This window comes from Seriola lalandi, unplaced genomic scaffold (assembly GCF_002814215.2).
Source record: "Seriola lalandi dorsalis isolate HSWRI2012SDOR001 ecotype SW California unplaced genomic scaffold, Sedor1 jcf7180002054482, whole genome shotgun sequence".
Lineage (NCBI taxonomy): Eukaryota > Metazoa > Chordata > Actinopteri > Carangiformes > Carangidae > Seriola > Seriola lalandi.
In genome coordinates, this window is record NW_019525035.1 from 846593 (window position 1) to 871621 (window position 25029).

Here is a 25029-nt window from a genome sequence, read left to right on the forward strand (position 1 = left end):
TGCGCTTACCTATATAACCTACGGTGCCTTCCTACCGTGCCCAAATGAAACAAACAAATAACAACAAAACACCCAAACTACAAAAATAATAAACTAACAGAATACTAACAGAAATTTAATCATAATGAAATCAAAATAGAATAATGAAATCTAAACAATAAACTAAATAACACCAAATAGCTCCCACAGCATCATTTTTATTTTAATGTGTTGAAATAAATAAATAAATAAAATTAAAAAGTCACGTGTCAATGACGTGCAGGTAAACAAACGCTCAGCCAATCACAGAGAGGGCTGTGGGTCAGCTGACGGCAGTGAAACGTCATCAGTAGTGTTGTCAAAATGGCAGGACACGAGCACCAGCACCACTTATCCCTGTGTTTCTGCGACTTAATGAGGTAAACGTCTCCTCAGCCGCTCTCTCCCGGCTCGGAACCAGGTCTAGACCTGAGACGAACCGAGCCTCTGACTCAGACCGAGTCCGGGTCTCTGTGGCGCTCGGACGGCTAACTTTAGCCTCACTAGCAGCTACTAGGCTAATCGGTGTCACGACCACCCACAGCCGGTTCACGGTGCTCTTGTCTCCCCCTCCTCAGGTTGTTGTGGTCCCTGGTTGTGCCCTGCGCCTACCTCAGTCTGCTCCTGACCCTGGTCCTGCTGGGGCTCCGCATGTGGCTGCAGGGCCGCCGCAAAGCCCGCCGGGCTCGGGACGGCGGCCCCGCGGTGGCTTTCTTCCACCCCTACTGCAACGCCGGCGGAGGCGGGGAGCGGGTCCTGTGGTGCTCCCTGCGGGCCCTCATGCACCGGTACATGGGATTCAGCTGTCTGTCTGTCGGACTCATGGATGTATGAAGAGTTTTTTATTTATCATACATCCATGATCCGACTATAATATCCCATTACACTACGTGGTCAAAAGTATGTGGACACCATTGTTCCCATACTTCAGTGTACTTTAGGTTGAAGTACTCAGATCTTGACTCAAGTAAAAGTATATATACGCCGTTACAAGTAAAAGTACTGCTGTAATACAATCATGAAAAGTGTCCTGAGTGCAAAATGTCCCCTGTGACTTACACTATTATCTATTGTATCATTACACTATAATTAATAATCCATTAATATATAATCAGTATTTTACTGTTGTATTTAGTTGAGGCAGAGCTTGTTATTTATTATTTATTTGAGTTTCATTCTGGATTTAATCTACTGATCATTTTCTCAATAAACAGATTGATTATTTGGTTTGTAAAGATTCAGAAAATGATGAGAAACGCTCATCATCACAATGTTTGTTTTGTCCAAACAAAACAGCACAAACCTCTACAGTGATTAAAAATAAATTTAAAGTATTAGAAGGAAAAGCAGCTGGAACCAGGAAGTGTTTGAACGATTTAAATGATTGTCAAAATAGTTGTCAACTTGTATATCCTATTTAATCTATGACAAAGCATCATACTGTTAAGTACAAGTACCTCAAATTTGTTCTTAATTACAGCAGTAGTGATTACTTACCTTCCACTACAGGGTCTTGGCCTCTTAGTTCCTATGAAGCTGCAGCGATGATATCTCATGCCCATATTAATGTAGAGCTCACAGAACATCTTGACATTACGTGTTTACTTGGTCCAAAGACTTTATCATCAAATATGACAAAGGAAATCTTCACGTCTGGCTGTTCTGCTTGAAAAATTACTAAAACAATGAAGGTTGATTAATAATAGAACCGACTAATCGTTCGTATCATGAGGTTGTTTCAAGTGAAAGATAAAGTCGTGCAGCTACAATAGAATAAGAAATAGAGACAGTAGAAGTCACACACCTTCCAACCACCAACACATATAATAATAAAAGCTGACAGAAGCTCTGATCAGCATCAATAAAGTCCCACTGTGGTCTGGTGGTTTATTTTAAAGCTGCTCGAACTTGAACCCACCACTGTCTGAATTCACCTCATTATTCCTGAAAACAAAGAACTGGAACTAAAGTGAGTCGCTAAAACTCACTTTATGTTTTCCCCCCTCGTCCCAGATACCCCGGCGTCTCCTTCGTGGTGTACACGGGCGACCAGGGCGTGACCGGGGAGCAGATTCTGGAGGGAGCAAGACAGCGTTTCAACATCACGCTGCCTCGACCGGTCACCTTCGTCTTCCTGCGTCACCGCTTGCTGGTGGAGGCCGCGTCGTACCCTCACTTCACGCTGCTGGGCCAGAGCGCCGGCTCCATGTTCCTCGGTACGACCGGAAAGAGCGTTCAAACACAATAAGAGCTAGTGCAGTGTGTTGTGGTTCGTTTTCAACGTCCGTGTGTGTGTGTGTGTGTGTGTGTGTGTGTGTTTTAGGCTGGGAGGCTCTGACGGCCTGTGTTCCTGACCTGTACGTGGACTCGATGGGCTACGCCTTCACCCTGCCAATCTTCCGCTACCTGGGAGGCTGTAAAGTGGCGAGCTACGTCCACTACCCCACCGTCAGTACTGACATGTTGTCTGTGGTCAGAGAGAGGAACCCCAGGTAACAGACACACACCTGCCATCCTGTCACAGCTGTATGTACCTGTCTGGGTAGAGGTTGAAACTGTCTTCTTCCTCTTCTGTCTTCCAGGTTCAACAACGCTGACTTCATCTCCAGGAACCCCGTGCTGAGTGCGGTGAAGGTGGTGTACTACTGCTGCTTCGCCCTGCTCTACGGCCTCGCCGGCTCCTGCAGCGACGTCATCATGGTGAACTCCACCTGGACGCTGGGACACATCCTGGCTCTGTGGCGCTCCCCGAGCCGCACCAGCATCGTCTACCCGCCCTGCGACGTCAGGGCCTTTCTGGACGTCCCGCTGGAGGAGGAGGACGAGGACGAGATGGAGGAGGGCTGGGAGGAGCTCGGACAGGAGCTGGGGAGTGGAGAGGAAGAGGAACGAGGAGGAGGAGGAGGAGGAGGGGACAGGAAGTGCCACTCCATCGTGTCGGTGGGTCAGTTCAGGCCGGAGAAGGACCACCGGCTGCAGATTCGGGCGTTTCGCAAACTGCTGGACAGGAAAGGGGAGGGGCCCGGGGGGCGGGAGTCGCTGCGGCTGGTGCTGATCGGCGGATGCAGGAACCAGGAGGACGAGGAGAGGGTGCTGATGCTGCGGGGGCTCTGCCAGGAGCTGGACGTGACGGACAGAGTCGACTTCAAACTGAACGTCCCGTTTGACGAGCTGAAGAGGGAGCTGGTGGACGCCACCGTCGGTCTGCACACCATGTGGAACGAACACTTCGGCATAGGTGAGGACAACACACACACAACGAAAACACCTGTGTCGCATCCAGCTGAGGCTGATGAAAGTTTAGCACTCTGTAGAACTGATCTTGACAAGTCTGAGAAAAAACTTTAGATGTCGGCAGCGGTATTTCTTGTTGACCTGTCGTCGTTCATCGTTCAGAGATGATAAACAGAGACAGTTACTTTCCTCTTCAGCATGTTTGCCTGTCTCTGATTCTCCCGTTAGCTCTGATGACGTGATCTCTGATGTCTGCGCTCAGCAGTAAATGTTTCTGTATGAGACCAGGTGAACATCTGTCCTCTCTCTCTGTGCCAGGTGTGGTGGAGTGCATGGCTGCAGGAACCATCGTCCTCGCCCACAAGTCCGGAGGTCCAAAGCTGGACATTGTGGTGCCGTACGAGGGCGGACAGACGGGTTTCCTGGCCGACAGCGAGGACAGCTACGCCACTGTCATGGAAACCATCCTGGCGCTGTCACCGGCGGCTAGACTGGAGATCCGACGGAACGCCCGGCGCTCCGTGGAACGATTCTCCGACCAGGAGTTTGAGGCTTGTTTCCTGGCGGCCGTGGAGTCTCTGATGAGTGAACTGGAGCGATGAGGAGGAGCAGACGAGGGACCGGGACTTTGTTGGGTTTTTTTTGGGGTGAAGCAGCGAGGGTCATATCTGTGATTAACACAAGCCAAGCTTCCAGCATTGTTAGTAAAATGTGACGTGGTGTCATTCCCAATCAAAGATAACAGAAAAGGAGGCCGACACAGTAAAGAGACGTCTCTGGTGGAAAACCCAGAACTGTCCTTCTCTTCCTCTGATGAATGAGCAAGAACAACACGGGACATTTCCAGTGACTCTGCATGTGTCAAACTCACATGAAGGTCGTCAGGTGTTTGGTTTTCACGATGGAAGAATGACGATCAGAAACATGGAGGAGCAACAAACGTGAAGTTCTGCTCCTTCTCGTCCGCCACCAACAGACCGTTGATGCCGCGATGGGAGTTTAACATCCATCGTGGAAAAGCACAGTTTAAATATTTCAACGTAAAAGTCACATTTGGTTCATCAGTTTAGTAACAGCCAACCAGAAACCCCGAGGGTCAGGTGTTTAAATCTATTTCCTTTTAGAGTCACATTCAGCTTCTCATCCGCCACCGACACACAAAACATTGGCTTTTGAAGAAAAAAGACAATTAATCTGCAACTATTTTGATAATTGATTAATTCTTTAAGTCATTCGATGGTTCCAGCTTCTCAAATGTGAGAATTTGTTGCTTATCTTGGTCTTAATTTACAATAAATTGAACATACTGGGGTTTTACATATTAGTGTGGAGGTGATTTATATTAATACTGATGAGAATTTGATTATCTGTCAGTTACTGACTCCTAAATAGATGTGACCAGGGTTGAAATGGTATTTTTCTGTGTTGAAGAAGTTAAATGATGTACATTGAAGAAGCACTTAAAGCCACGTTGTTGGGTCGAGGTCAAAGCCAAATCTCTCGTATTTAAATGTTGTTTCACTTCCTGCATTCCTGTTTGTGATGAGGTCCAGGCGTGGAAATATAATCACGTGTAAAATATTTACAGAGTCTTTGTTTTGAAAGAAGCGCTCGTTCTATTTAAGTGTGTCCATGTGGAGCGGATGTTCTGAGCTTGTTTCCCTGAGAAACTGAAATGATACTTCAAATACTGCAATAAATACAATCAGCAAACACCTGACGATTCATCGCTTGTTGTTTTCTGCGCCAGGAGGCGGGAAACAGTGTTACAGCAAAGCAAAGCCACAAACAATATTATCACAGAGAGCAGCTTCTGTTTTACAATCACAATTCAAACGTGTGTGTGTGTGTGTGTGTGTGTGTGTGTGTGTGTGTGTGTATATGTGTGTGTGTGTGTGTGTGAGTGTGTGTGTGTGTGTGTGTCACAGTCTGGTACATGTTACTCCTCTGAGCCACAGAGCTCCAACTAACTATTTAAACACATCAGTGACTGAGTGACATGCTCCTTCATCACCATGAACACACACACTGTAGTTTATTCTGACTCAAGTCTCACACACACACACACACACACACACACACACACACACACACACACACACACACACACACACACACACTGTCCTGATGCCACAAAAACTCACGACAACCCCAAATGTGTATTAATCCGCCGCTGAAAACAGTTCCTCCTGTTTGTTCTATAAAAGCTAGTGTGAGCAGCTGTTGTAGTAAATTGCTGAGTCATTTTTAAACTAGAACCTCCTCATCGTGCTCTATCCCTCCGCCACTCAAACTAGTTTCAGGTCACATCCCTGTTTCTCCAGAGTCAGATAAAGTATCAACCACTCGTGTGACATCTTGTCAGTGATCTTGACCTTTGACCTTTAGCCACCAAAATCTGATCGGTTCGTCCTTTAGTCCAGGTGAATGTTTGTGGAAGTGCTTGAGGAAGTTTTGTCAAGGTGTTATTGAGATATCGTGTCCACAAGAACGAGACGGACGGACGGACAACCAGAAAACAATATGGCTCCTGCTCTGACTGGCGCCGGCAGAGGAATAAAAATGAAACTACACATTTGTGAGGTGTTTGTAAAGATTTACGTCTTCAGTAGGAACCAATGGGCTCAGGGCTGACAGAGTAACATGTTGCCAGTTTGGGTCTGTACATGGGATTTGTTGAAAAATAAATAAACAGTCTCCTTCAAAGTGCTCATCCAGTTTAACAGGGTCTGAAATCGTCTTTCCAATGATCGAATAAGGAACGGCTTCGTCCAACAGGTGTATGGTGTTAATGCAGCGATGACTCAGGTCGTCTGCTGCTGTTTATTTAAAGATGCGTTATCGTCATCGGTCTGGGACTCGTCTGAACACTCACACTGACCGTCACCTTCTTTAGGTCCGGAGGAGAAGACCCCGACGTCCGCACGTGAATCCTTCAGTTCTGCGCGTCCGTCCTCGCTGTCCTGCGTCCCATCATGCACCTCTACCCTTTCCTCTGCGTCTTCTGTTTCGTCTGAGCTCCCGTCCTCCATGACAAACAGGTTCTTCATGGAATCAGCCACCGCTTCTCTCAGCTCGTCCTCCGACTCCTCGAAGTTCCTGACGGGAGCAGAGGAAGTTAAACAGTTCAAAGACAAAGATCACGTTTGCTATTTAAACAGAACATGCAGGTTACAGCTCAAACAGGTGTCCTACAATGTTAGAGAGTTGTAACTATGGAAACAGTGAAGCCGGTCTGCAGCGAGCGCAGAGCGACATGAACAGAAGTGAGCGTTGACTTACGTGTCGTCATCGTCTGACCTCGGCTCCAGACGCTCTTCATCCATCTCCACATCAGAGTCCTCCTCCTCCTCCCTCCTCTTCTGTTTGTCTTCCTCCGTCTCCTCCTCCTCGTCTCCGTCCTGCTCAGGTTCTAAATCTGAGAGTAAAGACACTTCAGTGAACATCGAGCACAGCAGGTTAAACTTTCCCACTTCCTGTACGTCAGTGAAGTCAGTGCAGTGAACTCCTCTGCTGTCGATCAGTCAGATGAGAGAGTGACGTCTGACCTGCAGTCGCTGAGGCCAGAGTTGACGATGTGAGTTCAGCCTGAGCGAGGGCGTTCAGCAGGGTGTTGGGGGGGCCGTCCACCCACTGCCTGCGACCTGCCGCCTCCGCGCCTGTGGGCCAATAGGGACATGGGAAATACACGAGTCATACTGCTCTGCAACGATCCAGTTTGTCTCAGCAGGAGCTTTGAATTTAAAGCTCTGTGTGATAACTTGGCACAGTGGCGCCCCCTGGACAGAAGGTCAGAGGTCACAGCTGCACAACGCTGGTCTAAATAATGAAAAACATGATATAAATATGTATCTGCAGAGAGTCTTCAGTTACTAATAATCGATCACTAACAGCTGAGCTGCACCTTGTTCAGCCTCGACTGCAGTGCTGTTGACGGAGTCGATGTCCATCTTGCCGAGAGCATCCAGCAGAGTCTGGGGAGTCCTCTGGCTCCACCCCCTCCTCACCTCTGACCAATCCCTGAGCTTCAACTCCTCCCCCTCCTGGAAGCTGAGAGTCCAGTTCAGAGGGTCCTCGTCCTGGTCGGGGAGTTCGGGAGAGAGTGAGAGAAAGAAAGAGAAGAAGACGAGCAGCAGCTGTGAAAAAGGAAAATATTTACCTTCTCCTCCTCTTCGTCTCCTCTCTCCTCCTCTTTGTCTCTTCTCTCCTCCTCCTCCTCTTCCTCCTCCTCCTCTGCATCGTCTTTCATCCCGTCGTCATCTAATCGGATCTCAAACATGATTCCCTTCTGCAGAAATGACAAACCGAGCCAACAGTTGATCGAACTTTCATCTTTCTTCAGGTTTGTGCTGTTTTCTTTTCCTGAATCAGGTGCCACAGGATTCCTTCATGCCTGTCTGACTCACAGTTATTTACCTGTCAAACACCTGGTTCGTACTGCAGCTGAATGTGTGTTTGCTCTTATCTCACCTTGTCTTTGAGTTTCCTCTCCTGCGCTCTCGTCTGATCCGTGATCTGCCTCAGAGCTGCGTCGACGTCCTGCAGCGGCAGTAAGACACAGGAGGAACAGCTGTTACTGTGTTGTTGTGATTCTCCACTGTTCCTTCAGAGCTCACGGGTCAAACACGACCTGTGCAGTTTCTTCTGAAACAACTTTATTTTTTATCAGCGGAGAACAGCTCCACGATGGGCGGATCGGGTTGTGTGCATGTGGTGGAATGAGAGTGAATGAGGTGATTTACCTGTGCAGGTGCGGCGTCCTGCTGCTGCTCTTTACTGTCTACAGAAGGTTCTGGGTCTCTGGGTTTCTCCACCACAAACGTTTCATGTTTCTGTTGCGGCTGAGGCCCGACAGAGAGCAGAGGGAGATCATATCATCGTCTTATTCTGTATCTGTGTATTGATCCTTTATTTTGAGACGCAAACAGAAGGACAAACTAATAACACACATTAACTAACTAGGAACGTGGTGAACGGCAACAACAGGACTCAACACATCACCATCTGAAATCAAATTGTTTTTATTTGACTGCTTGTAGCTTGTTGTTGTTGTTGTTGTTGTCGTCTCTTTTCAGACTGAACATCTGTGTATTTTTAGCTAATTGTAGGATATTTTCAGCTGTGTTGCCTGTTTTGTGTTGTTTTCACTACTGACTGTTTCACTTCCATAACACATGTAAAAGCCCAACTAGGGACGAGAGTCGAGAATTAGCAGCAGCTGTAAACTCTTTGTCCCATTCAAATAAGTAAATAAACTAAATAAAGTCTTACTGCTGCAGTGATACTTTAATAAACACGACCAGGTCAGAACATAAACCCGGTGTAATGCTGGACTGTGTGTGGTCTGAAATTGAAAACTCATATGAAACTGCTATAAACAGCTGCCTGTGAACGCCCCCTGATGACTTCCACTCTCTCTAATATTTATACTTATGACTTTAAAAGAAGGCAAAATAAAGCCTTTTGAACCATCAACCAATCATGATGTATTTTATTGTTATTATTATTATATTTGTCATTATTTTGTCCTGAAACACTGACGTCACAGGCAGCTGAGAAACAGCTGAGTACCTCTGCTTCAGCTCTCAGCCTCATCCGCCTCATCTCCTGGTGATACTGCTGTCTGATGACATCCAGCTGACGCAGGTACTCCTACACACACACACACACACACACACACACACACACACACACACACACACACAGCAGGTTTTGATGGAGTAAACCACTGAGTGTGTCTGAGGCTGAGACGTGTGGAGTCACTGGGGATGATGTCGTTGTCCCACCTGCTGTCCCTCCTGCCTCCTGTCCTGAGGCGGGTGTTGGCGCTCGGATCGTCCCTCTTCCTGCTCCTGACCTCCAGGCCTCCTGTCGCGCTCAGCTGTGCACGGCCGCAGACCCTGACAGTCAGAGAGGAAAGGTCAAAGGTCAGAGAGGTTGCGGTGCCATTTATAAAATCAGATTTAAAATAGGTTTTCCACTGTCCTTCCTGTCCTCTACTTTCTTCCTTACATGATTATTCTGGGGCGTGTCAGAGTCCATAGATGTTAAATTTGTTCAATTCCACTTTTTAATTCTGCTGTTCTTTATAACTTTTGTAACGTGCTTATGTTCAACTCAACCTTTGTTAGACCAGAGCTCCTCATCTCTCTCACTGAGCCCATAAAAGGACATTGACTTCCTGTTTTGGTTCTGCATGGCAGTCCTGAGGTTTACAGGCCTGAGGTCAAACCTGCAGTAAAAACAAGACAGCAGCCTCCGAAAACAGGTTGTGAGTCTGCGCTCCATTTATTCTTAAAACACATTTCACATTGTCGTTTGAGTCGTTCACACGCATTTCCTGTTTGTGGGATTTATCTAAATCAGAAGGATCTTTGATGATTTGATAGTAAAAATGACCAGAATGATTGATCAGTATTTGAGTCAGTGTGTGTGAGTGATGGTACAGACTGCAGAGCTGCTGAGCGTCTGCCTACCAGCTGTTTCTCTGCTCTCAGCTTGTACTGGTTGGCCTCCTGTCTCCTCTGCAGGTATTCATTACGAGCCGCAGCCACACTGACACACACAGAGACAGTGGTTAGTATTGTTGATGGTACAGTGTTACTGACTTTAATCAAACCCCCAAGCTACAAATTCATTCATTAAAAAAACTAATTAAAACATGATAAAACAAATTAATGACTTAAAGTAAAAGTTCAACATTTCAGGAAATACAATTATTCACGTTCTTGCTGGGAGTTAGATCAGAGGATTGTTAACACTCTCATGTCTGTATGTTGTATATGAAGCTACAGCCATTTGGTGTTAGCTTAGCTTAGCTTAGCATAACAACCCCCTAATAAAAGCATAATTTACAGATTAAACAAACTAGATATAATGTGTTAATCAGTGATCTTTACAGGTGCTGGCTGGTGGATTGGCTAACAGTTCCCCCCTGTTTCCAGTCTTTATGCTAAGCTAAGCTAACCAGCTGCTGGCTGTAGCTTCATATGATTGATTTGTTTGCATATTTAAAAAAATGTGATTATAAAAAGTGTGACCATGTGGTGCAGTTAGCTGCTAGAGTTGAAATAGTTTATTTTGAATGATCAATTATCATATTGTGTTTAATCATTTTTCACCAGTAAAATTTAAAATTCCTCTTTCAGTCTTTGGACTCTTGTTCAGACAAAACAAACAATCTGAAGACGTCACTTTGGGTTCTGGGAACATTTTTCACTTTCCTGACAATCTAAGACAAAATGATCAATCGATCAATGGAGAACATACTCCGCAGATTGATTGATAATGATAATCGTTGTTAGTTGCAGCCCTGTGTGCACGGTCACTCACAGCTGGTACGGCTCCACAGGAGGAGCAGCGTGCTCTCTCTCCTGAGGAGGAGGAGGAGGAGGAGGAAGGACGTCCTCCTTGTTCCTCCTCTGAAAGGCGTCCAGCTGGGCGTGGTAGTGCTGGTAGTGGCTGTCGGGCTGCTGGACATTAAACCTGCATCAGTAGTACATGTCAAACATCATGATGTCACCTGTGAGTGATGGATGATGAACTGATACCTGAGGGAGCTTTCAGAGGTCGGCTCAGTCTAATCCTGAGCCGATGTTTTTACTCACCTTTGGTTCTGTTGCCCAGCGACCGCTCTGTGTGCAGCTGCTCTTTGATGAGGAGGCTGCAAACACACATGCATGTGCTGTTAGTACAACAGGAATATACTGTACCATAATGGATATGGTACACAGGGGTTCAGCTCAATACTCTCTCAGCACAACGTGAACATCTTATCCATTCACTTTATTTCACATTTACGTAAGAGACGTAAGAGAATCTGAACAATCTCTCAGCAAGAAAACAAATAAGAACATTTCCCAAAATGACAAACTGTCCCTTTAGTAAAGTTACGTGGTAACTACAGTTTTTATATAAAACCTCTGTAACACTGTGTTTCACACAGAGAACAGAAAAACTTCAAACTACATTTAAAATGAAATGAAATGAAACTGAAATAAAAGGAGACAAACTGCAGGAGAGAAAATGAATCAATGCAATTAGCAATTACCATTTAGCAATTAGCAATAACTGAAGAAGCACTGAGATCTTTTGCTGAAGTAAAAGTAACAATAACACAGTTTGGAAATAGTCTGAGGATTGAAACGTCACAGTAAGACAAGTGACTGAAAATGAATTTATTATTATCATCATTCATTTATCATTACTTTGTGTGGAGCAGGGTTGTAGACTCGGAGTGGGACCCTCCAGTCTGGTTTGGCGAGCGGCCTCTTCACGGCGGCCCCGGGCCCCTCTGCTCCTCTGGACTTGTGTGTCTTCTCTGGACGACAGCAGAGCCTCAGGTTAGATTAACAGGAAGTGGACATTTGTCAATTACTTGTCAGTTGCTTTTTAACCAGTGTCCTATATCTGTTTTCCTCCTATATATTTTATCTGGTGTTTTTACTTTTGCTTCTATTTGATGTATTTTAGATTTTTATTATTTGATTTGATTTGATTCATAAATCTCCAAACCACCTCACACCTCTGCCTTCATTTACTTCTTGTAACTACCTGATTTAATAATCATGTAACCTTAGATATTCAACATGTCCACAGTAATCTACAGAGGAAACTGCAGTAGTTTCATGTATTAGACGCCTTTTAAATGAACTAACTACAAGCTGGATTCTTTCATTGGGGATTTTATTTTTTGTTGTTTTTTATGAGTAATTGTTTTAATTAATTCTTTGCTGATTGTGGTTGTCTGGTTTTACTGTCGTTCTGTTTGGCTGTGAAAGTTTTTGTTCCCTGATACAGTTTTCACCCATAGGTGGCATCAGCTGCCTGTTCAGTCCGCTCTTCCTGTTCCTGTTATTCTGTCTGAAACAGTCAGTGGCTCAAAGTTTAAAAAGTTTTCATTCTAGTTTTTGTGTCTGTATAAACCATGAAAAAATACGCTGTGAGTCAGAGCAAAGACAAAAGATGAGACGAATGAGTCAGCTAACTGTCGTGAAGCTGACCAGCCAGTAAAACCAGACACTGAGGCAGCAGTAACTTTGTGTTCTGATGTTACCAAAACACAACGTGCGCCAAGATGTGACGCGATTACAATCAACCCAGTCAGGATTCAGGATGTGGCCGAGGAGAGAGTCGTGTTTCCCTGCAGTTCATCACATGTGTTGAAGGCTGGCAGCTGGAGCGGAGCCAGGAGCAGCAACCTGAACAACAATCCATCTGGACGCGTTGCCAGGAAACGACCACTGGGTGGCGCCAGATTCCACATTCAACACCCTCGGAGAGAAAGATCATTTTGAAAGCTGCAGTTTCTGGTGCAGGTGTCTTCAATGTTTTGTCCACTTCATCTGCAGCTAAGGTCGAAGTCAGAACTCAGTGAGCCCTCCTGTACCTGCTGTTACCTGCAGGGGTTGGATTTACTTCTTTCCACCTCAACAATCAACAAAACACAGAATCTGCTGAAACGTTTTCATACATTTACATCTGTATTTCACTGGGGGGAGACTAAATGTTAGAAACACAGCACAGCTCAACAGCACCACAGACCACTTCCTGTAAAATGATCAACACCTCCCTGAAACAGTTTCAACCAAAGACCATCAAACCCGAACGTTGACGTTCACACCCATCTTCAAACTCTGCCTTCATTTTGATCTCAAATACACAACTGCCAAGTGTCGTGACTGAGTCTTGCAGGTTGTGACTCTCTCACAGTGACAACATCTTTCCACAGACAGACATATTGCTCAAAACCGCCTCGGGGGTAGTTCCTGCTACAGTCGGTCTCTCCAGTACCACACACTTTACCACGACGACACGTACACACTCTCAATGTGAACGCAACACCAGCCGCACGGCTGTCACACAGACCGAACATTATGACCTTCACAGAGGAGGATTTACTGCAGGGCTGTTGGATCAGACCGATAATAAACTCATGTCGGGTGTGTGTGGTGTCACATATTCAGGTGTGTGCGGTGTCACCTGCTGTGTTTGCCGCTCCTGCTCTTGTTTTAGCGGTTCGCGATGCTGCCGCTCTGTTTCGACACAACACCGTGTGGCTTAACTCCTTCTGCATCACCTGCATGCACAGGAAACCACACACACACACACACACACACACACACACATTTTGAGACGTTGATGCTGAAATCTAAACATGATACTGAAAACTATTGATCTGAACTTATGCAGTCTGATTAAATATATTCACTAATCAATTTCAAGTTGTACAATGTCAAAAAACACTTTCAGATATTTACACTTAGTGGCCACTTTATTAGGTACACCTATAAAATCTAATGCATTCCAGAAGACACTGTTCAGTCAGAGAGGTTTCATCTGAACTATATTTATTAAGTTTGAAGAGCTCTTGATCATTTTCATGTAGAATGTAGAATCAATGGCAGATCTGTTGTGTTGCATTAAAACATATCCGTGTAGTGTAGTTTCCGGGGTAAGTGTATATTTTTTAAGGATTCACAAATTCAGCACCCAACTTTTAAAAACTCTGTTCAAGCTGTTCACACACAACGAGCTCCACGACTTCAAGTCAGGTCAGGAAATGTAGTTGCTCAGTTTGGCCTGATGAAATTCTCACACTACGAGATATAAAATCCAGATGATTGACATAACGCATGAACAGCTGTCACAGCTGTCACAGCTACATGTCCAACACCTTTTAATTACAAAGAAGCACTAATAATTCTTCCTGTGGTTGCTGAGGTTGACAGGAGGAAAGCAGCCTGCGTGAGCCGTGTGGGTTGGGACAAATGGAAAGTGAGTCACATAATTAAAGTGTGAAAACGATGCTGGTGGTGATCAAAAATTCAAATCGTTTAATTTTGATGTGTTTAAGTGATTTATATTTGTCTCAACAACCTGGAGAAGAAGCCAAGATGGACCATTAATTTTATTATATATATATTTATTATATATAGTTACTATACACATAAAATCTACATAATTTACTATTTCATATTAACAGGAACCGCAATACATGTGACATTAGTTGTCAATGGCTTCGACTTTATCATGCCACTCATGTTTATTTTGGAGCCGTTTCACCACCATCCAGTTTATTTCATATTTTTTCCAGCTGTGAGTGGCTGATGTCCAACAACAGGAAACCCACAGATCAACTGTATTCAGTCTGAACACGGTCTGCTTTGAGTTTAACTGCTTTAAACCTGCTTAGATCAGTGTGTCGTCTCTGGGATTAACCGCTGACTCAGTGAATCGATCAGATTCATTACCTGCGGGTCCAGATGTTTGCTGATGTGCTTCTCCAGGAGGGGACGCCTGAGGACAGAAGAGACCGAGGGACGGTCTCGGGGGTTGACCTGAAAAATGTGCGTGTGTCATAATGAAAGTGAAAATGGTCAATGAACATAAACAACAGAGTCTTTCAGGAAGACGTGTTAATTATTCAATCATCCAATCTTTGTTTTATCCTCAAAATACATCTGTTCAATTCTGTGTCGGACACTGTGTCTTCTACAGACACTGAAGCTGTTGTGCCTACTTGACCTGTGACACACTGTGGTGCAGGATGTGATGACTCTACACTCAGCAACAGCAGAGAAGTGAACCGGTCAAAGGTTAAATACATGTGAGAGTTTGGTGAAGTCTGATCAAAGGTTGCTGTAAACACGTTAAAGAGGTGGAAGGTTTTGAACCTGTTTATAACCTGACAGTGATGAACCAAGAGCCTGAGTGTCTGCAGTCAGACAATAAGAGCTTCCTCGTGTTCAGCCCAGGATCACATCCCGAGCAGCTTCCTGTCATTCAACATTTACACTTTCCTCTTCAAAAACGCTCCTTTCACAGTTTGAACCCAGAGAACTGAGCAGGTGATTAACGGAAGCTTCTCTGACTCCGGTGAACTTTTAATTAAACAGTGACTTCTCACGAAAACATGTTACAATAGTTCCCCGTTTGCACTTGTTTTAATGGTTCCTGCTCTTGTATTTTAACAAAAACAGGCAAACCCACAGATCTGAACATCTGTTCACCCACAAACATCTGTTCACCCACACAGTAGAAATAAAGGGAATCAGGTAAAAGAAATGTCGCCGGTGGTTGAAGATCCTTTAATAAAATACCAAGAGCAAGAAATGCTACATAAGTAAAACTACATAAGTATCATCAGTAAAATGTAGGTAAAGCACCAAAGGTGAAACTTCTCACTATGACTGGTCTCTGATTCTGACATCATCAGATCATTGATCCTGAAATACTCAAGTCCCTCAAGTCATTTTAATTAAACAAATTCTTCTGCATCCACCACTGAGGCTGAGTCATCAGTCAAGTCTGAGTCATTACTCACCAAAGTTCAAGTACGTGATGTTCAAGTTTCATTCAACAGTTTGAAGTCCAGCTGTTTGAATCGCTGCTGTTCAGCTACAAGTTCTGCACCTGCTGTTTATACTGTTCACTCACACACGCACCCTGAGGATGACGAGAGGACTGACCTTGAAGAGTTGGGTGACCAGCAGGCGAAGGTCGTAGGAGTAGCGGCTGGGCACTGGGTTGTAGCGCCCCCTGCAGATTTTACTGACCAACTGCCGCAGACTGCTGCCCTCAAACTGCAGGTGAAGACAGGGAGATAGATACAGGTAGATAGGTACAGGTAGATAGATACAGGTAGATAGATACAGGTATATAGATACAGGGAGATAGATACAGTGAGATAGATACAGGTAGATAGGTACAGGTAGATAGATACAGGGAGATAGATACAGGTATATAGATACAGGGAGATAGATACAGGTAGATAGATACAGGTAGATAGATACAGGTAGATAGAGACAGGTAGATAGGTACAGGGAGATAGATACAGGTAGATAGATACAGGTAGATGGATACAGGTAGATAGATACAGTGAGATAGATACAGGTAGATAGGTACAGGTAGATAGATACAGGTAGATAGATACAGGGAGATAGATACAGGTAGATAGATACAGGTAGATAGATACAGGTAGATAGATACAGGTAGATAGGTACAGGGAGATAGATACAGGTAGATAGATACAGGTAGATGGATACAGGTAGATAGATACAGGGAGAGTGACAGAAATTAGTTAACTGACAATTATTTAGATGATTCATTAATCATTGACAGACTGAGGCAACAAAGGTCAACAGGAAAATAAATGGCAGATTAATCGATAATGAAACTAATGTAATAAGTTAGTTGATTGGTTGGTCAACTGCTTTGTTCTAGACTGAAATATTTCAACTTCTATTGGATGGACTTTAATGAGAGAAACAGACATTCGTGGTTTCCAGAGGATGAATCCTACTGACTTTGATGATCCTCTGACTTTTCTAAATGTTATTCTTATTAGTTAGTTGCAGCAACATTTGTGTGAACCTCCCATTTACCATGACTGAATTGGCTCTACTGTGAGCAGAGGAACTACATTAGCCTTAGCTCGGTGTTAGCGGTGTTTCCAACAGTGTGTGTGAAGCAGCTGCTGATGTTCTGGGTGTGGTGCAGCTTACTGGATGCCTCAGGGTGCAGAGCTCATACAGGACACATCCCAGAGACCAGATATCCCTGCAGATAGGACACACACACACACACACACACACACACACACACACACACACATTTGCATGATGAAGAGAAGATTTTAAATGCAATCTGACATTAATCTCAACCATAACAGCTTCACACACAGACTCTGAATGTGCTCCAGCTCGGTGCTGATGTTTTGACTCTCGACAGATTCAGGGAGTGGATCTATGAAGTCAACATAAAACATCAGCTTTGGAACATCTTGTGTAACTTGACATGTCTCTTGTTGAAACAGGATGCCGGGGCAGGGCTTCGCCTCATCCCCTGTCCCCCTGAGCTAAAGTCATAAACACCAGGAACAAAGCCTTAATGTCAGAATGTCAGAATCCAGAGCAGCGAAGTCTCCAATCAGAGCACAGCTACCGACAGAAAAGTCATTTCTGGGGGAATACGACTGCTCTGGCATTTGCTTTTTTGGCCGGGGACCAAGTATGTGCATGTGTGTTTTCTCTTGTTTGTCTATCTTTGTGAGGGCCTATTAAAGTTTTTCGACTTTCAGAGTGAGGACACTTTCAGGAACTGAAGACATTTCATGTCTCTTCTTCAAAGGACTGTTTTAGACTTTAGGTTTAAGGTTGGAAGTAGGTTTAGGTGAAGGTTGGGGGTGGGAATAGGAGGGGCTCAGGCGTAGATTATGTCTCACAAGTATAGAAATACAAGCATTTCTTTGTGAGTGTGGGAAAGAGGAAGCCACCCTGACCTCAGCTGTATGAGAACAACACAGCAGAAGAGAACAGACCTGAACCCGGAGAGGCGGGTAGACTAAGTTTCCTGTCAGTGAGCGAGTGCGTTCGTCTCTGTCTGTGTTCGTACATGTCGTTGAAATGAACACCCCTCTGAGCGCAGGCAATGGCGGTATTACCGCAGCGCTCTGATCACGCCCACGCGGCCGATCCACGGTCACAGTCGGGGACGTGTAGAGACTCTGTGGAGGGAACATCCTCTCTGAGCACAGGGTCAAGGTTCATTTTGATGTGAGGTTACAAGAGAAAAGGGCAAACCCCTCCCCTGAACATCGACTGTCACTGTAACCAGGAGCAACAGGCCTGTCCTGCACATGGGTTAGTCTTCAACCTAAAAGCCTTTCCTCCTCTAACAACTACAGCTGAGCAGCTAAACACAGTGACGTTACACTGAAATAAGACTGATCTCTTTGGTTCCGTCCAAAACTAGATCGTTTCTGTCAGTCAATATTTAAAACCTTCTCAGATGTTTTGGAGTTACCCATAACCCAATCCTCTGCAGTATTTGGAGTAACTCCACAGGATACACATCTAAAAAAAAAGACATGATAGCTTTTGCATCTCTTTCAGCTCGACGACTTGTACTGCTGAAATGGAAGGATGAATTTCCTCCAGCTTTTTGTCGATGGATTAAAGACCTTATCCACCATCTGACGTTGGAGAAAAGTCACTATATTATAATATACTGATATCTGTTTGAACAGTATATGTAATTAGTTAGGAAATCAACTCAAGATGACACTGTCTTTGTTTAACTATCAGTGATTCGTTTCATTCTGCTTGACTTTAAATGCCAATAAAAAAAAGCATTGAACGAAAGAAATAAGACTGATCTTGTGTTTTTTTACAAGGACTAACAGACTCTGCACTGCAGTACAAGAACAGGTGTGGTGAGGTGTGGACGACTTTCCCCTGGGACATGTAGCTTTAGCCTCCGTCTGTTAGCATGTTGCCATCAAGTGCATATTTATGACCCACTTATTAGATTCTTATTTCAAAACAACTAAAAAGTTTTCAATTAATTCACGGAGCTATCATTAGCTTAATTAACCCTTTGCTACAGCTGATTAGATCCGTCAGTGTCACTGGTTAAAACTAAGAAACTGCTTTTCTGTCTGAAATCAAAGACCCAATGTCTCAAAAATCAGAAGAAGAACGATGCTGCTCCTGCTTCAGAATTCATCGCAGTAAATCTTAAAACTAAATCTGTCTGGAGACGCAGCGGGACACCACACAACTGACGCGACACTGAAACACAACCCAGAGATTTATGAACTTTGGCCGTTTTGCTGGGTTTTTTTTTTCATGAAAATGAAACCTACCAAAATATTTTGTCAGTGCAACTGTCATATATCATTTCTCAGAGCAGATGTGATGTTATTGAATACTATGACTTGTCTTTTAGAGACTGGTGTTACCAGTAAGCAGACTGCAGACTCTGGCTCCACAGTTAAAAACTAATGATGCGTTTATTACTTGGTCAGAGGCTCAGATTTCAAAACTCACTCTCTGGTTTCAATAAAATGCTGCACCACATTCTGCTACACAAGGTTCAAATCTCAGTCTCAGTCACGCCAACACAATCAATTGACCACACTTGTATTGACTTTGCATTTTTGTGTCCACTACAAGCCACCGTAGCTCATTCCAGAATGAAAGGGAGACGTCAAAGAAGAAGTGACTGTGGATGGTTCAGGTTGTGTTTGTGTTGTGACGGCCGTACGTACGTCTTGTTGTTGTACGGCCGACTCTCGCAGATCTCCGGGGAGAGGTAGTACGGCGTCCCGACACACGTCCTGGCCAGCTCCATGGTGCTGCACAGCCACAGTTAACAAACACAACACAGTCAGTCAGATTCAGTGTGGAAGGTAACTGCAGTTCTTCAAGTCTGTCTTCAAACAACAGCCAGGAGCCAGTTTTCTCTCATTCCAGAGGCCAATATTTAGGCTTCGGTCTGAGTATATCAGATCAGGTGGACATCTTCCAAAGTTCCAGTCTTCTTGCGTTTCCTGCAGTGGAGAGATAGTAACGTAAAGAGAAACTAGAGCCACCGCCTCGTGGTTGTATCCCTCCGCCAACCAGCCAAGTGTCAGGAGACATGGTCACAGTCTCTCCTTCTTGAGTTACAGTGTTGAATAATGGCCGGGGGTGTTTTAGCAGAACATCATGATGTCACAGTGAAGTTGAACTTTGACCTTTTGGATATAAAATGTCATCCCTTGATTTCATCCTTTGAGATAAATTGTGTCTTAATTAGTGAATGAATTCATGAGTTAAGGCCAAAAAAGTTTTTTGTGAGATGACAGTGACCTTGACCTTTGACCTTTGACCACCAAATTCTACTCAGTTCATTGAGCGCAAGTGAATGTCTGTAGCAGATATAATGAAATTCCCTCCGGGCGTTCCTGATATATTACATTCACAAGAATGTGAGAGCACTGTGACCTTTGACCTTTGACCACAGAAATCCAAGTTTGTGCCAAATTTGACGAAGTTCCCTCGAGGCGTCACTGATCTAACGCGTTGACGGGAATGGGACGTACGGACAATCTGAAAACATGACGCCTGTGTCTCTGACTGTCGCCGCTTCATGGTGACGAAGGAACATGGCGCCCAGAGCGACAGTGTGGCTCCCCGACGTGTTTTTGGAAATAATGGAGCTCTACTTTGTTCTGGTTCACCTTCACCTTCACATTGAAGGGCCCAGGCCAGAACAGAAGTACACAAAAGTATGTGGTCAACCCTCATAGTGTACATGATCCCTCACAGGCTTCCCACCAACTAACTGCCAGCTGTGTTTAAAGTGGTCGTCCAAGTCACACCTCCCTTCTTCCGTTTCTCAGTCTTGTTTATTTATTTCTTTGCTTCTAATTTGCTTCTCTGCTGTCACAGCTGACTTCAGACCAAATGAAAGACAGACCTTTTAATTTCCATCTACTACATCAGTGATTTTCAAGTTTAAATAGAGACATAATCTCTTAAATAAATAACTTAAATAAAACAAAAAAGTGAAACAAAGTGTGAACTGGTGAAAACTACAGTATGTTTTCTACAGAATTTATTTATTTTATTCAAATTGTTTATAATTAGTTTCCTTACCTCTTTGTCCTTCTTCCTCCCTAAGATAAATAAAGTCTTATTTTATCTAGTGTGACAAAACCTTAAAATACATGCATGCACTCTGTGGTATTTACAGGACACATCTTTATTTTATCGTGAGATCAGTTTCCTTTTGCAGTCGAACAGGCTGACCATTATTTCCACAACCATGTGTGTTTACATGTCCTGGTCGGCAGTTTGTGGAATGATAATGACTTGTTTGGAAGTCTTCCATGTGTTACAGAGCGCTCAGTGATAAACAGCTGCACTGTCACTGTGTGTGTGTGTGTGTGTGTGTGTGTGTGTGTGTGTGTGTGTGTGTGTGTGTGTGTGAAGATGACACTGACTTACTTATTCAACATTCTTGCGATTCCAAAGTCCCCCAGCTTTGCTTTCATCCCCCCGTTGGTTAGGAAGATATTCTGGAGCAGAGGGAGAGCAGGAATGAAAGCACATCTGTGTTTCACCAGGAAAACAGTGACTGGGCATGTATCATGTTTGTGTGTGTGTGTGTGTGTGTGCGTGTGTGTGTGTGCGTGTGTGTGTGTGTGGAAACAGATATGATTGATGAAAGACGGTGATGGCTGCGAACAGAGACGCGGTCTGTGGCCGGTCGTGTCGAGTTATTCTGGGAGTTGGCTCACAGCGAGGTCTTTGTTCAGAACAAAGCCGAGCTCCGGACAGTTCAGCCGTACAATCCCCTGAACTCTGTAATGATAATACTCGTTCATTAAACAGCGTAACCTCGGGGGCCGTTGATAATGTTGTTTATCGTGTACAAGTTCAACCATGAATGCATGATGTACAGTCAGCGAGTTACAAGTCCCTTTCTGTTTTCAGTGTCGAATTTCAGCCTCTGTGGACTGGAGAGGCGGCTGCAGGAAGTTTGTAGGGAAAAGCTCACGTTTATGTCAGTAACAGTGGAATCGACAGTGGGATCAAACCATGCTGCAGCATTGCATTCACAAGGCCATAATCATGTCTTGTGAAGTCCCAGCAACCTTGACCTTTGACCACCAAAATCTAATCAGTTCATCCTTGAGTCCTAACGAATTCCATCGAGGCGTCACTGAGATATCGTGTCCATGAGGATGGGAAGGACGGACGGACAACCCGAAAACAAAATGTCTCCGGCTCTGGCTGTCGCCGGCAGTGAATGAAGTGGATGTGTGAGTGTGTGCAGCAGTGAAGCGGGACAGTTACCTGAGCTTTGATGTCTCTGTGGAGAATCTTCCTGTCGTGGATGTGTTTGAGGCCCAGACAGATCTGTACGAACCAGGCCACAATCTGAGGAACACACAGCTCACTTTAACTCTGTGTGTGTGTGTGTGTGTGTGTGTGTGTGTGTGTGTGTGTGTGTGTGTACCCGCTCCTCAGTGAAGGGGACTCCTCTCTGCATGTTGATCTTCTTCATCAGATCTCCTCCATCACAGTACTCCATCACTATATACAGGCTGCCCCCCTCTATACAGACGTACAGTAAACAGTGTGCAATGTGACGTAGATGCAAACAGCAGCACATGACGACATGCTCACTGTGGAGTCACACTCACCTTGAAATGAGGTGGTGAAGGAGACAATGTTTGGGTGTTTCATCCTCGACAGCAGCGTCACCTCTTTCTTTGACGCTTCCTTTTCCCTCGCTGACATCTGAGCAGGAAATTTACAAACTAACAATCCAGCACTTTAACTCATGTGATGTGTAAATCAACATTAACCTCGAACAGCTGGGTAACAGCTGGTTATTTGAGAGAACTAACAAGTCACTGCACCCAACCAAGAAATATTCCCGACACCCACCGTTAAACAGCAGTAGCTTCATAATAATCAGACAGACGAACGGTGTGAATTTTATCATCTAACTCTCAGCTAGAGAGCAAATAAGCTCATTTCCCAGAGTATCAAACCATTCCTTTTAAATAAACCAACAAATAAACAATAACTGTACTGCAGGTGAGCTACGAGAACATGTGTTGGACAGAAACTGTTCACATGCTGCCCTTGTTACCTTTCTGAGGTTGACCTGTTTGACCACACACTGCCTGTCTCCACCTCCACCTTTGTCTCTGACCAGGAAGGCTTTCCCAAACGCACCCTCCCCGATCTGACGGATGACCTCATAGTTGTTCATAACACCTGGACAACACCTGGAACAAGAAATGGAACACACAAAAATGAGGCAAAGTATGAATGATAATCTACCAGAATATGTTTTTTGTTGATTTTGACACTGCAACTAACAATTATTTTTATTATTGACTTTTTATGTGTTCAGTTTTCAGTGATGTTAAACAGAGAAATTTTCAATATCATCAAAATAGCTGCTGATTAATTTTCTGTCAATCAATGAATGGGCTTATCAACCAATCATTTGATGGCTAATGCTGTGTTTGATGTATATATCGTGTATTTTTAAATTAATTGCACTTAAATAACGATATTTATTTTCCCCAGGAGTTAAAATGTAACATGTAAATAACAACTACAGTTTTCAGTTAAATGTAGTGGAGCGAAAAATTTACAAAATTTAAAATAGAAGTACTCAAGTAGCAAAAGTACAATTACTTTAGGTAGTTTAAGTACCGCACCGTTTACTTTCCACCACCGATGAAACTGCAGATTATATTCCTCCACATTAACCGGTGGATTGAATACAATTATTAACGCCGAGTAAATTTTATGTTATTTTTTATGTTATGACGTATTTTACGTTCATAAAAATCGATGAAACTCTTTCACAGTTTAAACACCAAAGAGTCCGGGCGGAAGGAGCCCGTCACCATGGAGACGGGTACACATTCGGCTAGCTTTCAGATTAGCATGCTAACTTAATTTCACCGTCGATAGCATACACGCTAATTTTTCCTGATTTCAATGTCGGATAAAAGATTATAATTACCTTTTGAAAAGCTGTCCTCCTTCTTGGAGGTAGAAGTCACACTGAAACACAGCGGCGGCGGTGAGTTATAATGTCCTGACGGTCTGAAAACTGTCTGAAAACGTTTGTCAACTACGGCAAGCGCGAAGGGAAACCAAAAGGAATGCTGGGAGTTGTAGTTGAATTTTTTTTTTTTTAAAAAAAAGCTCAATCACACTGCTCTTTTGTGAGCAAAAACAAGATGAGAGTCAATTTTACATTTTTAACGAGTGACAGTTTTTTATTAATTTGCTGCATGGAATGCTGGGAGATGTAGTTAAAGCAGTTTCTGTGTCTTTTCTATTAGTATTTGAACAAAAAAAAACACAACTCTGTTTCTCAAACAAGTAACTACTGTAGTTCTATAATAATCCCCAGGAGTGGAAAGTACATTTACTCAAGTAGCGTATTCAAGTACAATTTAGAGGTACTTACACTTTACCTGAGTACTTCAAATTCATGATACTTTGTATTAGTTGCAGTTACTTTGTTTTCACACACAAAAGATGTGATCATCTTATAAATACAATAATAATCTTCCTTCTCCTCACTTTGTTTCTGTATTCTTTAACTTCTTAGAATCGTTACCTTTTCTCTCACCTGTGCATTAATTTCTCTTTCTTCATTCTTCATTTGATACACTTATAAACACATGTGGCTCAACTGTCGCTCCTCACAGAGGCTCTGGCCCTGGGCCCCCCAGACCACACAGACCTGTTTGGTAATCCATCCATGGTCTATAGATTGGGGGTTCAACTCACTAGTTAATTCATATTAATTGGAGATCATACCTTTAGTTTTTGAATATATTATGAATTTTAATCTGCAAAGTACTCTCTGAAATGTTTTTCACTACTTTCCACCACTGCTGATGTCTCAACAAACGTTAAATAGTTGCATCTTATATGTATATGTGTGTATATGTAGGTCAGTATGAAAGACCAGCCCAGACACACAGACAGCATCAGTGCAGTGATGACGCTGACACATTCATCAGGATAAAGTGGGAGTGTACTGTGAGGCTGCAGTTATCTCTCACCTGTCCGGTCTGTAATCGGAGCCAGAGGCTTCACAGCGAGAGCAAGAGAGAGAAGACAAGATGCTTATTTAAATCCTCCGTACGGCAGCAGAGGTTTGGTGCTTTATTCAGTCACAGATCATGTTGCTGCTGTCAGATTTTAGCCATCACACCCCAGAATGATATGCCAGGCAGCCATCGTGTGTGTGTGTGTGTGTGTGTGTGTATGCTGTATATCTGAAACACTGTGATGTAAATATAGTAAATATCATCCCATATTACATTTTCAGTTGTGGGTAAAGATCAGATCTTAATTAAATACTTGTAAAAATGATTCTGTTACAAGTAAATGTTCTAAATATAAAATTGTAGATGGACTGATATATATTATTTGATAAATTCATTAACATGACATATGT

At 43.8% G+C, this 25029-nt stretch overlaps 2 protein-coding genes and 1 long non-coding RNA gene across 4 annotated transcripts in view; 2 read left to right on the plus strand and 1 right to left on the minus strand.

Moving 5' to 3' along the window:
* LOC111659517 (GDP-Man:Man(3)GlcNAc(2)-PP-Dol alpha-1,2-mannosyltransferase-like) overlaps positions 1-4967 on the plus strand; it is a 5132-nt gene extending 165 nt beyond the window's left edge. The window contains exons 1-6 of one of the 2 annotated variants that reach the window (XM_023412498.2): positions 282-398; positions 597-806; positions 2032-2234; positions 2342-2510; positions 2601-3256; positions 3571-4967. In XM_023412498.2, the coding sequence (XP_023268266.1) occupies positions 343-398; positions 597-806; positions 2032-2234; positions 2342-2510; positions 2601-3256; positions 3571-3854 (1578 nt within the window). In that variant the 5' untranslated portion in view covers positions 282-342 and the 3' untranslated portion in view covers positions 3855-4967. Of the gene's footprint in view, positions 1-281; positions 399-596; positions 807-2031; positions 2235-2341; positions 2511-2600; positions 3257-3570 lie in introns of those variants that run through there. The other variant, XM_023412499.2, reaches the window with a different exon arrangement.
* Positions 4968-5254: 287 nt separating this feature from the next.
* nek5 (NIMA related kinase 5) lies at positions 5255-23644 on the minus strand. Its single transcript, XM_087175683.1, has 24 exons — positions 23575-23644; positions 22684-22822; positions 22229-22325; positions 22042-22139; positions 21879-21962; positions 21027-21097; positions 19304-19390; positions 16758-16812; positions 15723-15836; positions 14505-14591; positions 13234-13330; positions 11460-11572; positions 10860-10915; positions 10585-10737; positions 9729-9807; positions 9039-9152; positions 8824-8904; positions 7995-8093; positions 7723-7791; positions 7412-7540; positions 7157-7331; positions 6801-6911; positions 6535-6670; positions 5255-6351 (listed from the first exon to the last, which is right to left on the minus strand). The coding sequence occupies exons 2-24, from the start codon at positions 22804-22806 to the stop codon at positions 6057-6059; spliced, it is 2523 nt and encodes an 840-aa protein (XP_087031809.1). The 5' UTR covers positions 22807-22822; positions 23575-23644; the 3' UTR covers positions 5255-6056.
* On the plus strand, positions 7520-8727 carry LOC147818771 (uncharacterized). The gene is made up of 2 exons (XR_015437647.1): positions 7520-7594; positions 7777-8727. It is a non-coding gene; the product is annotated as an uncharacterized LOC147818771 (long non-coding RNA).
* Positions 23645-25029: the final 1385 nt, after the last annotated feature.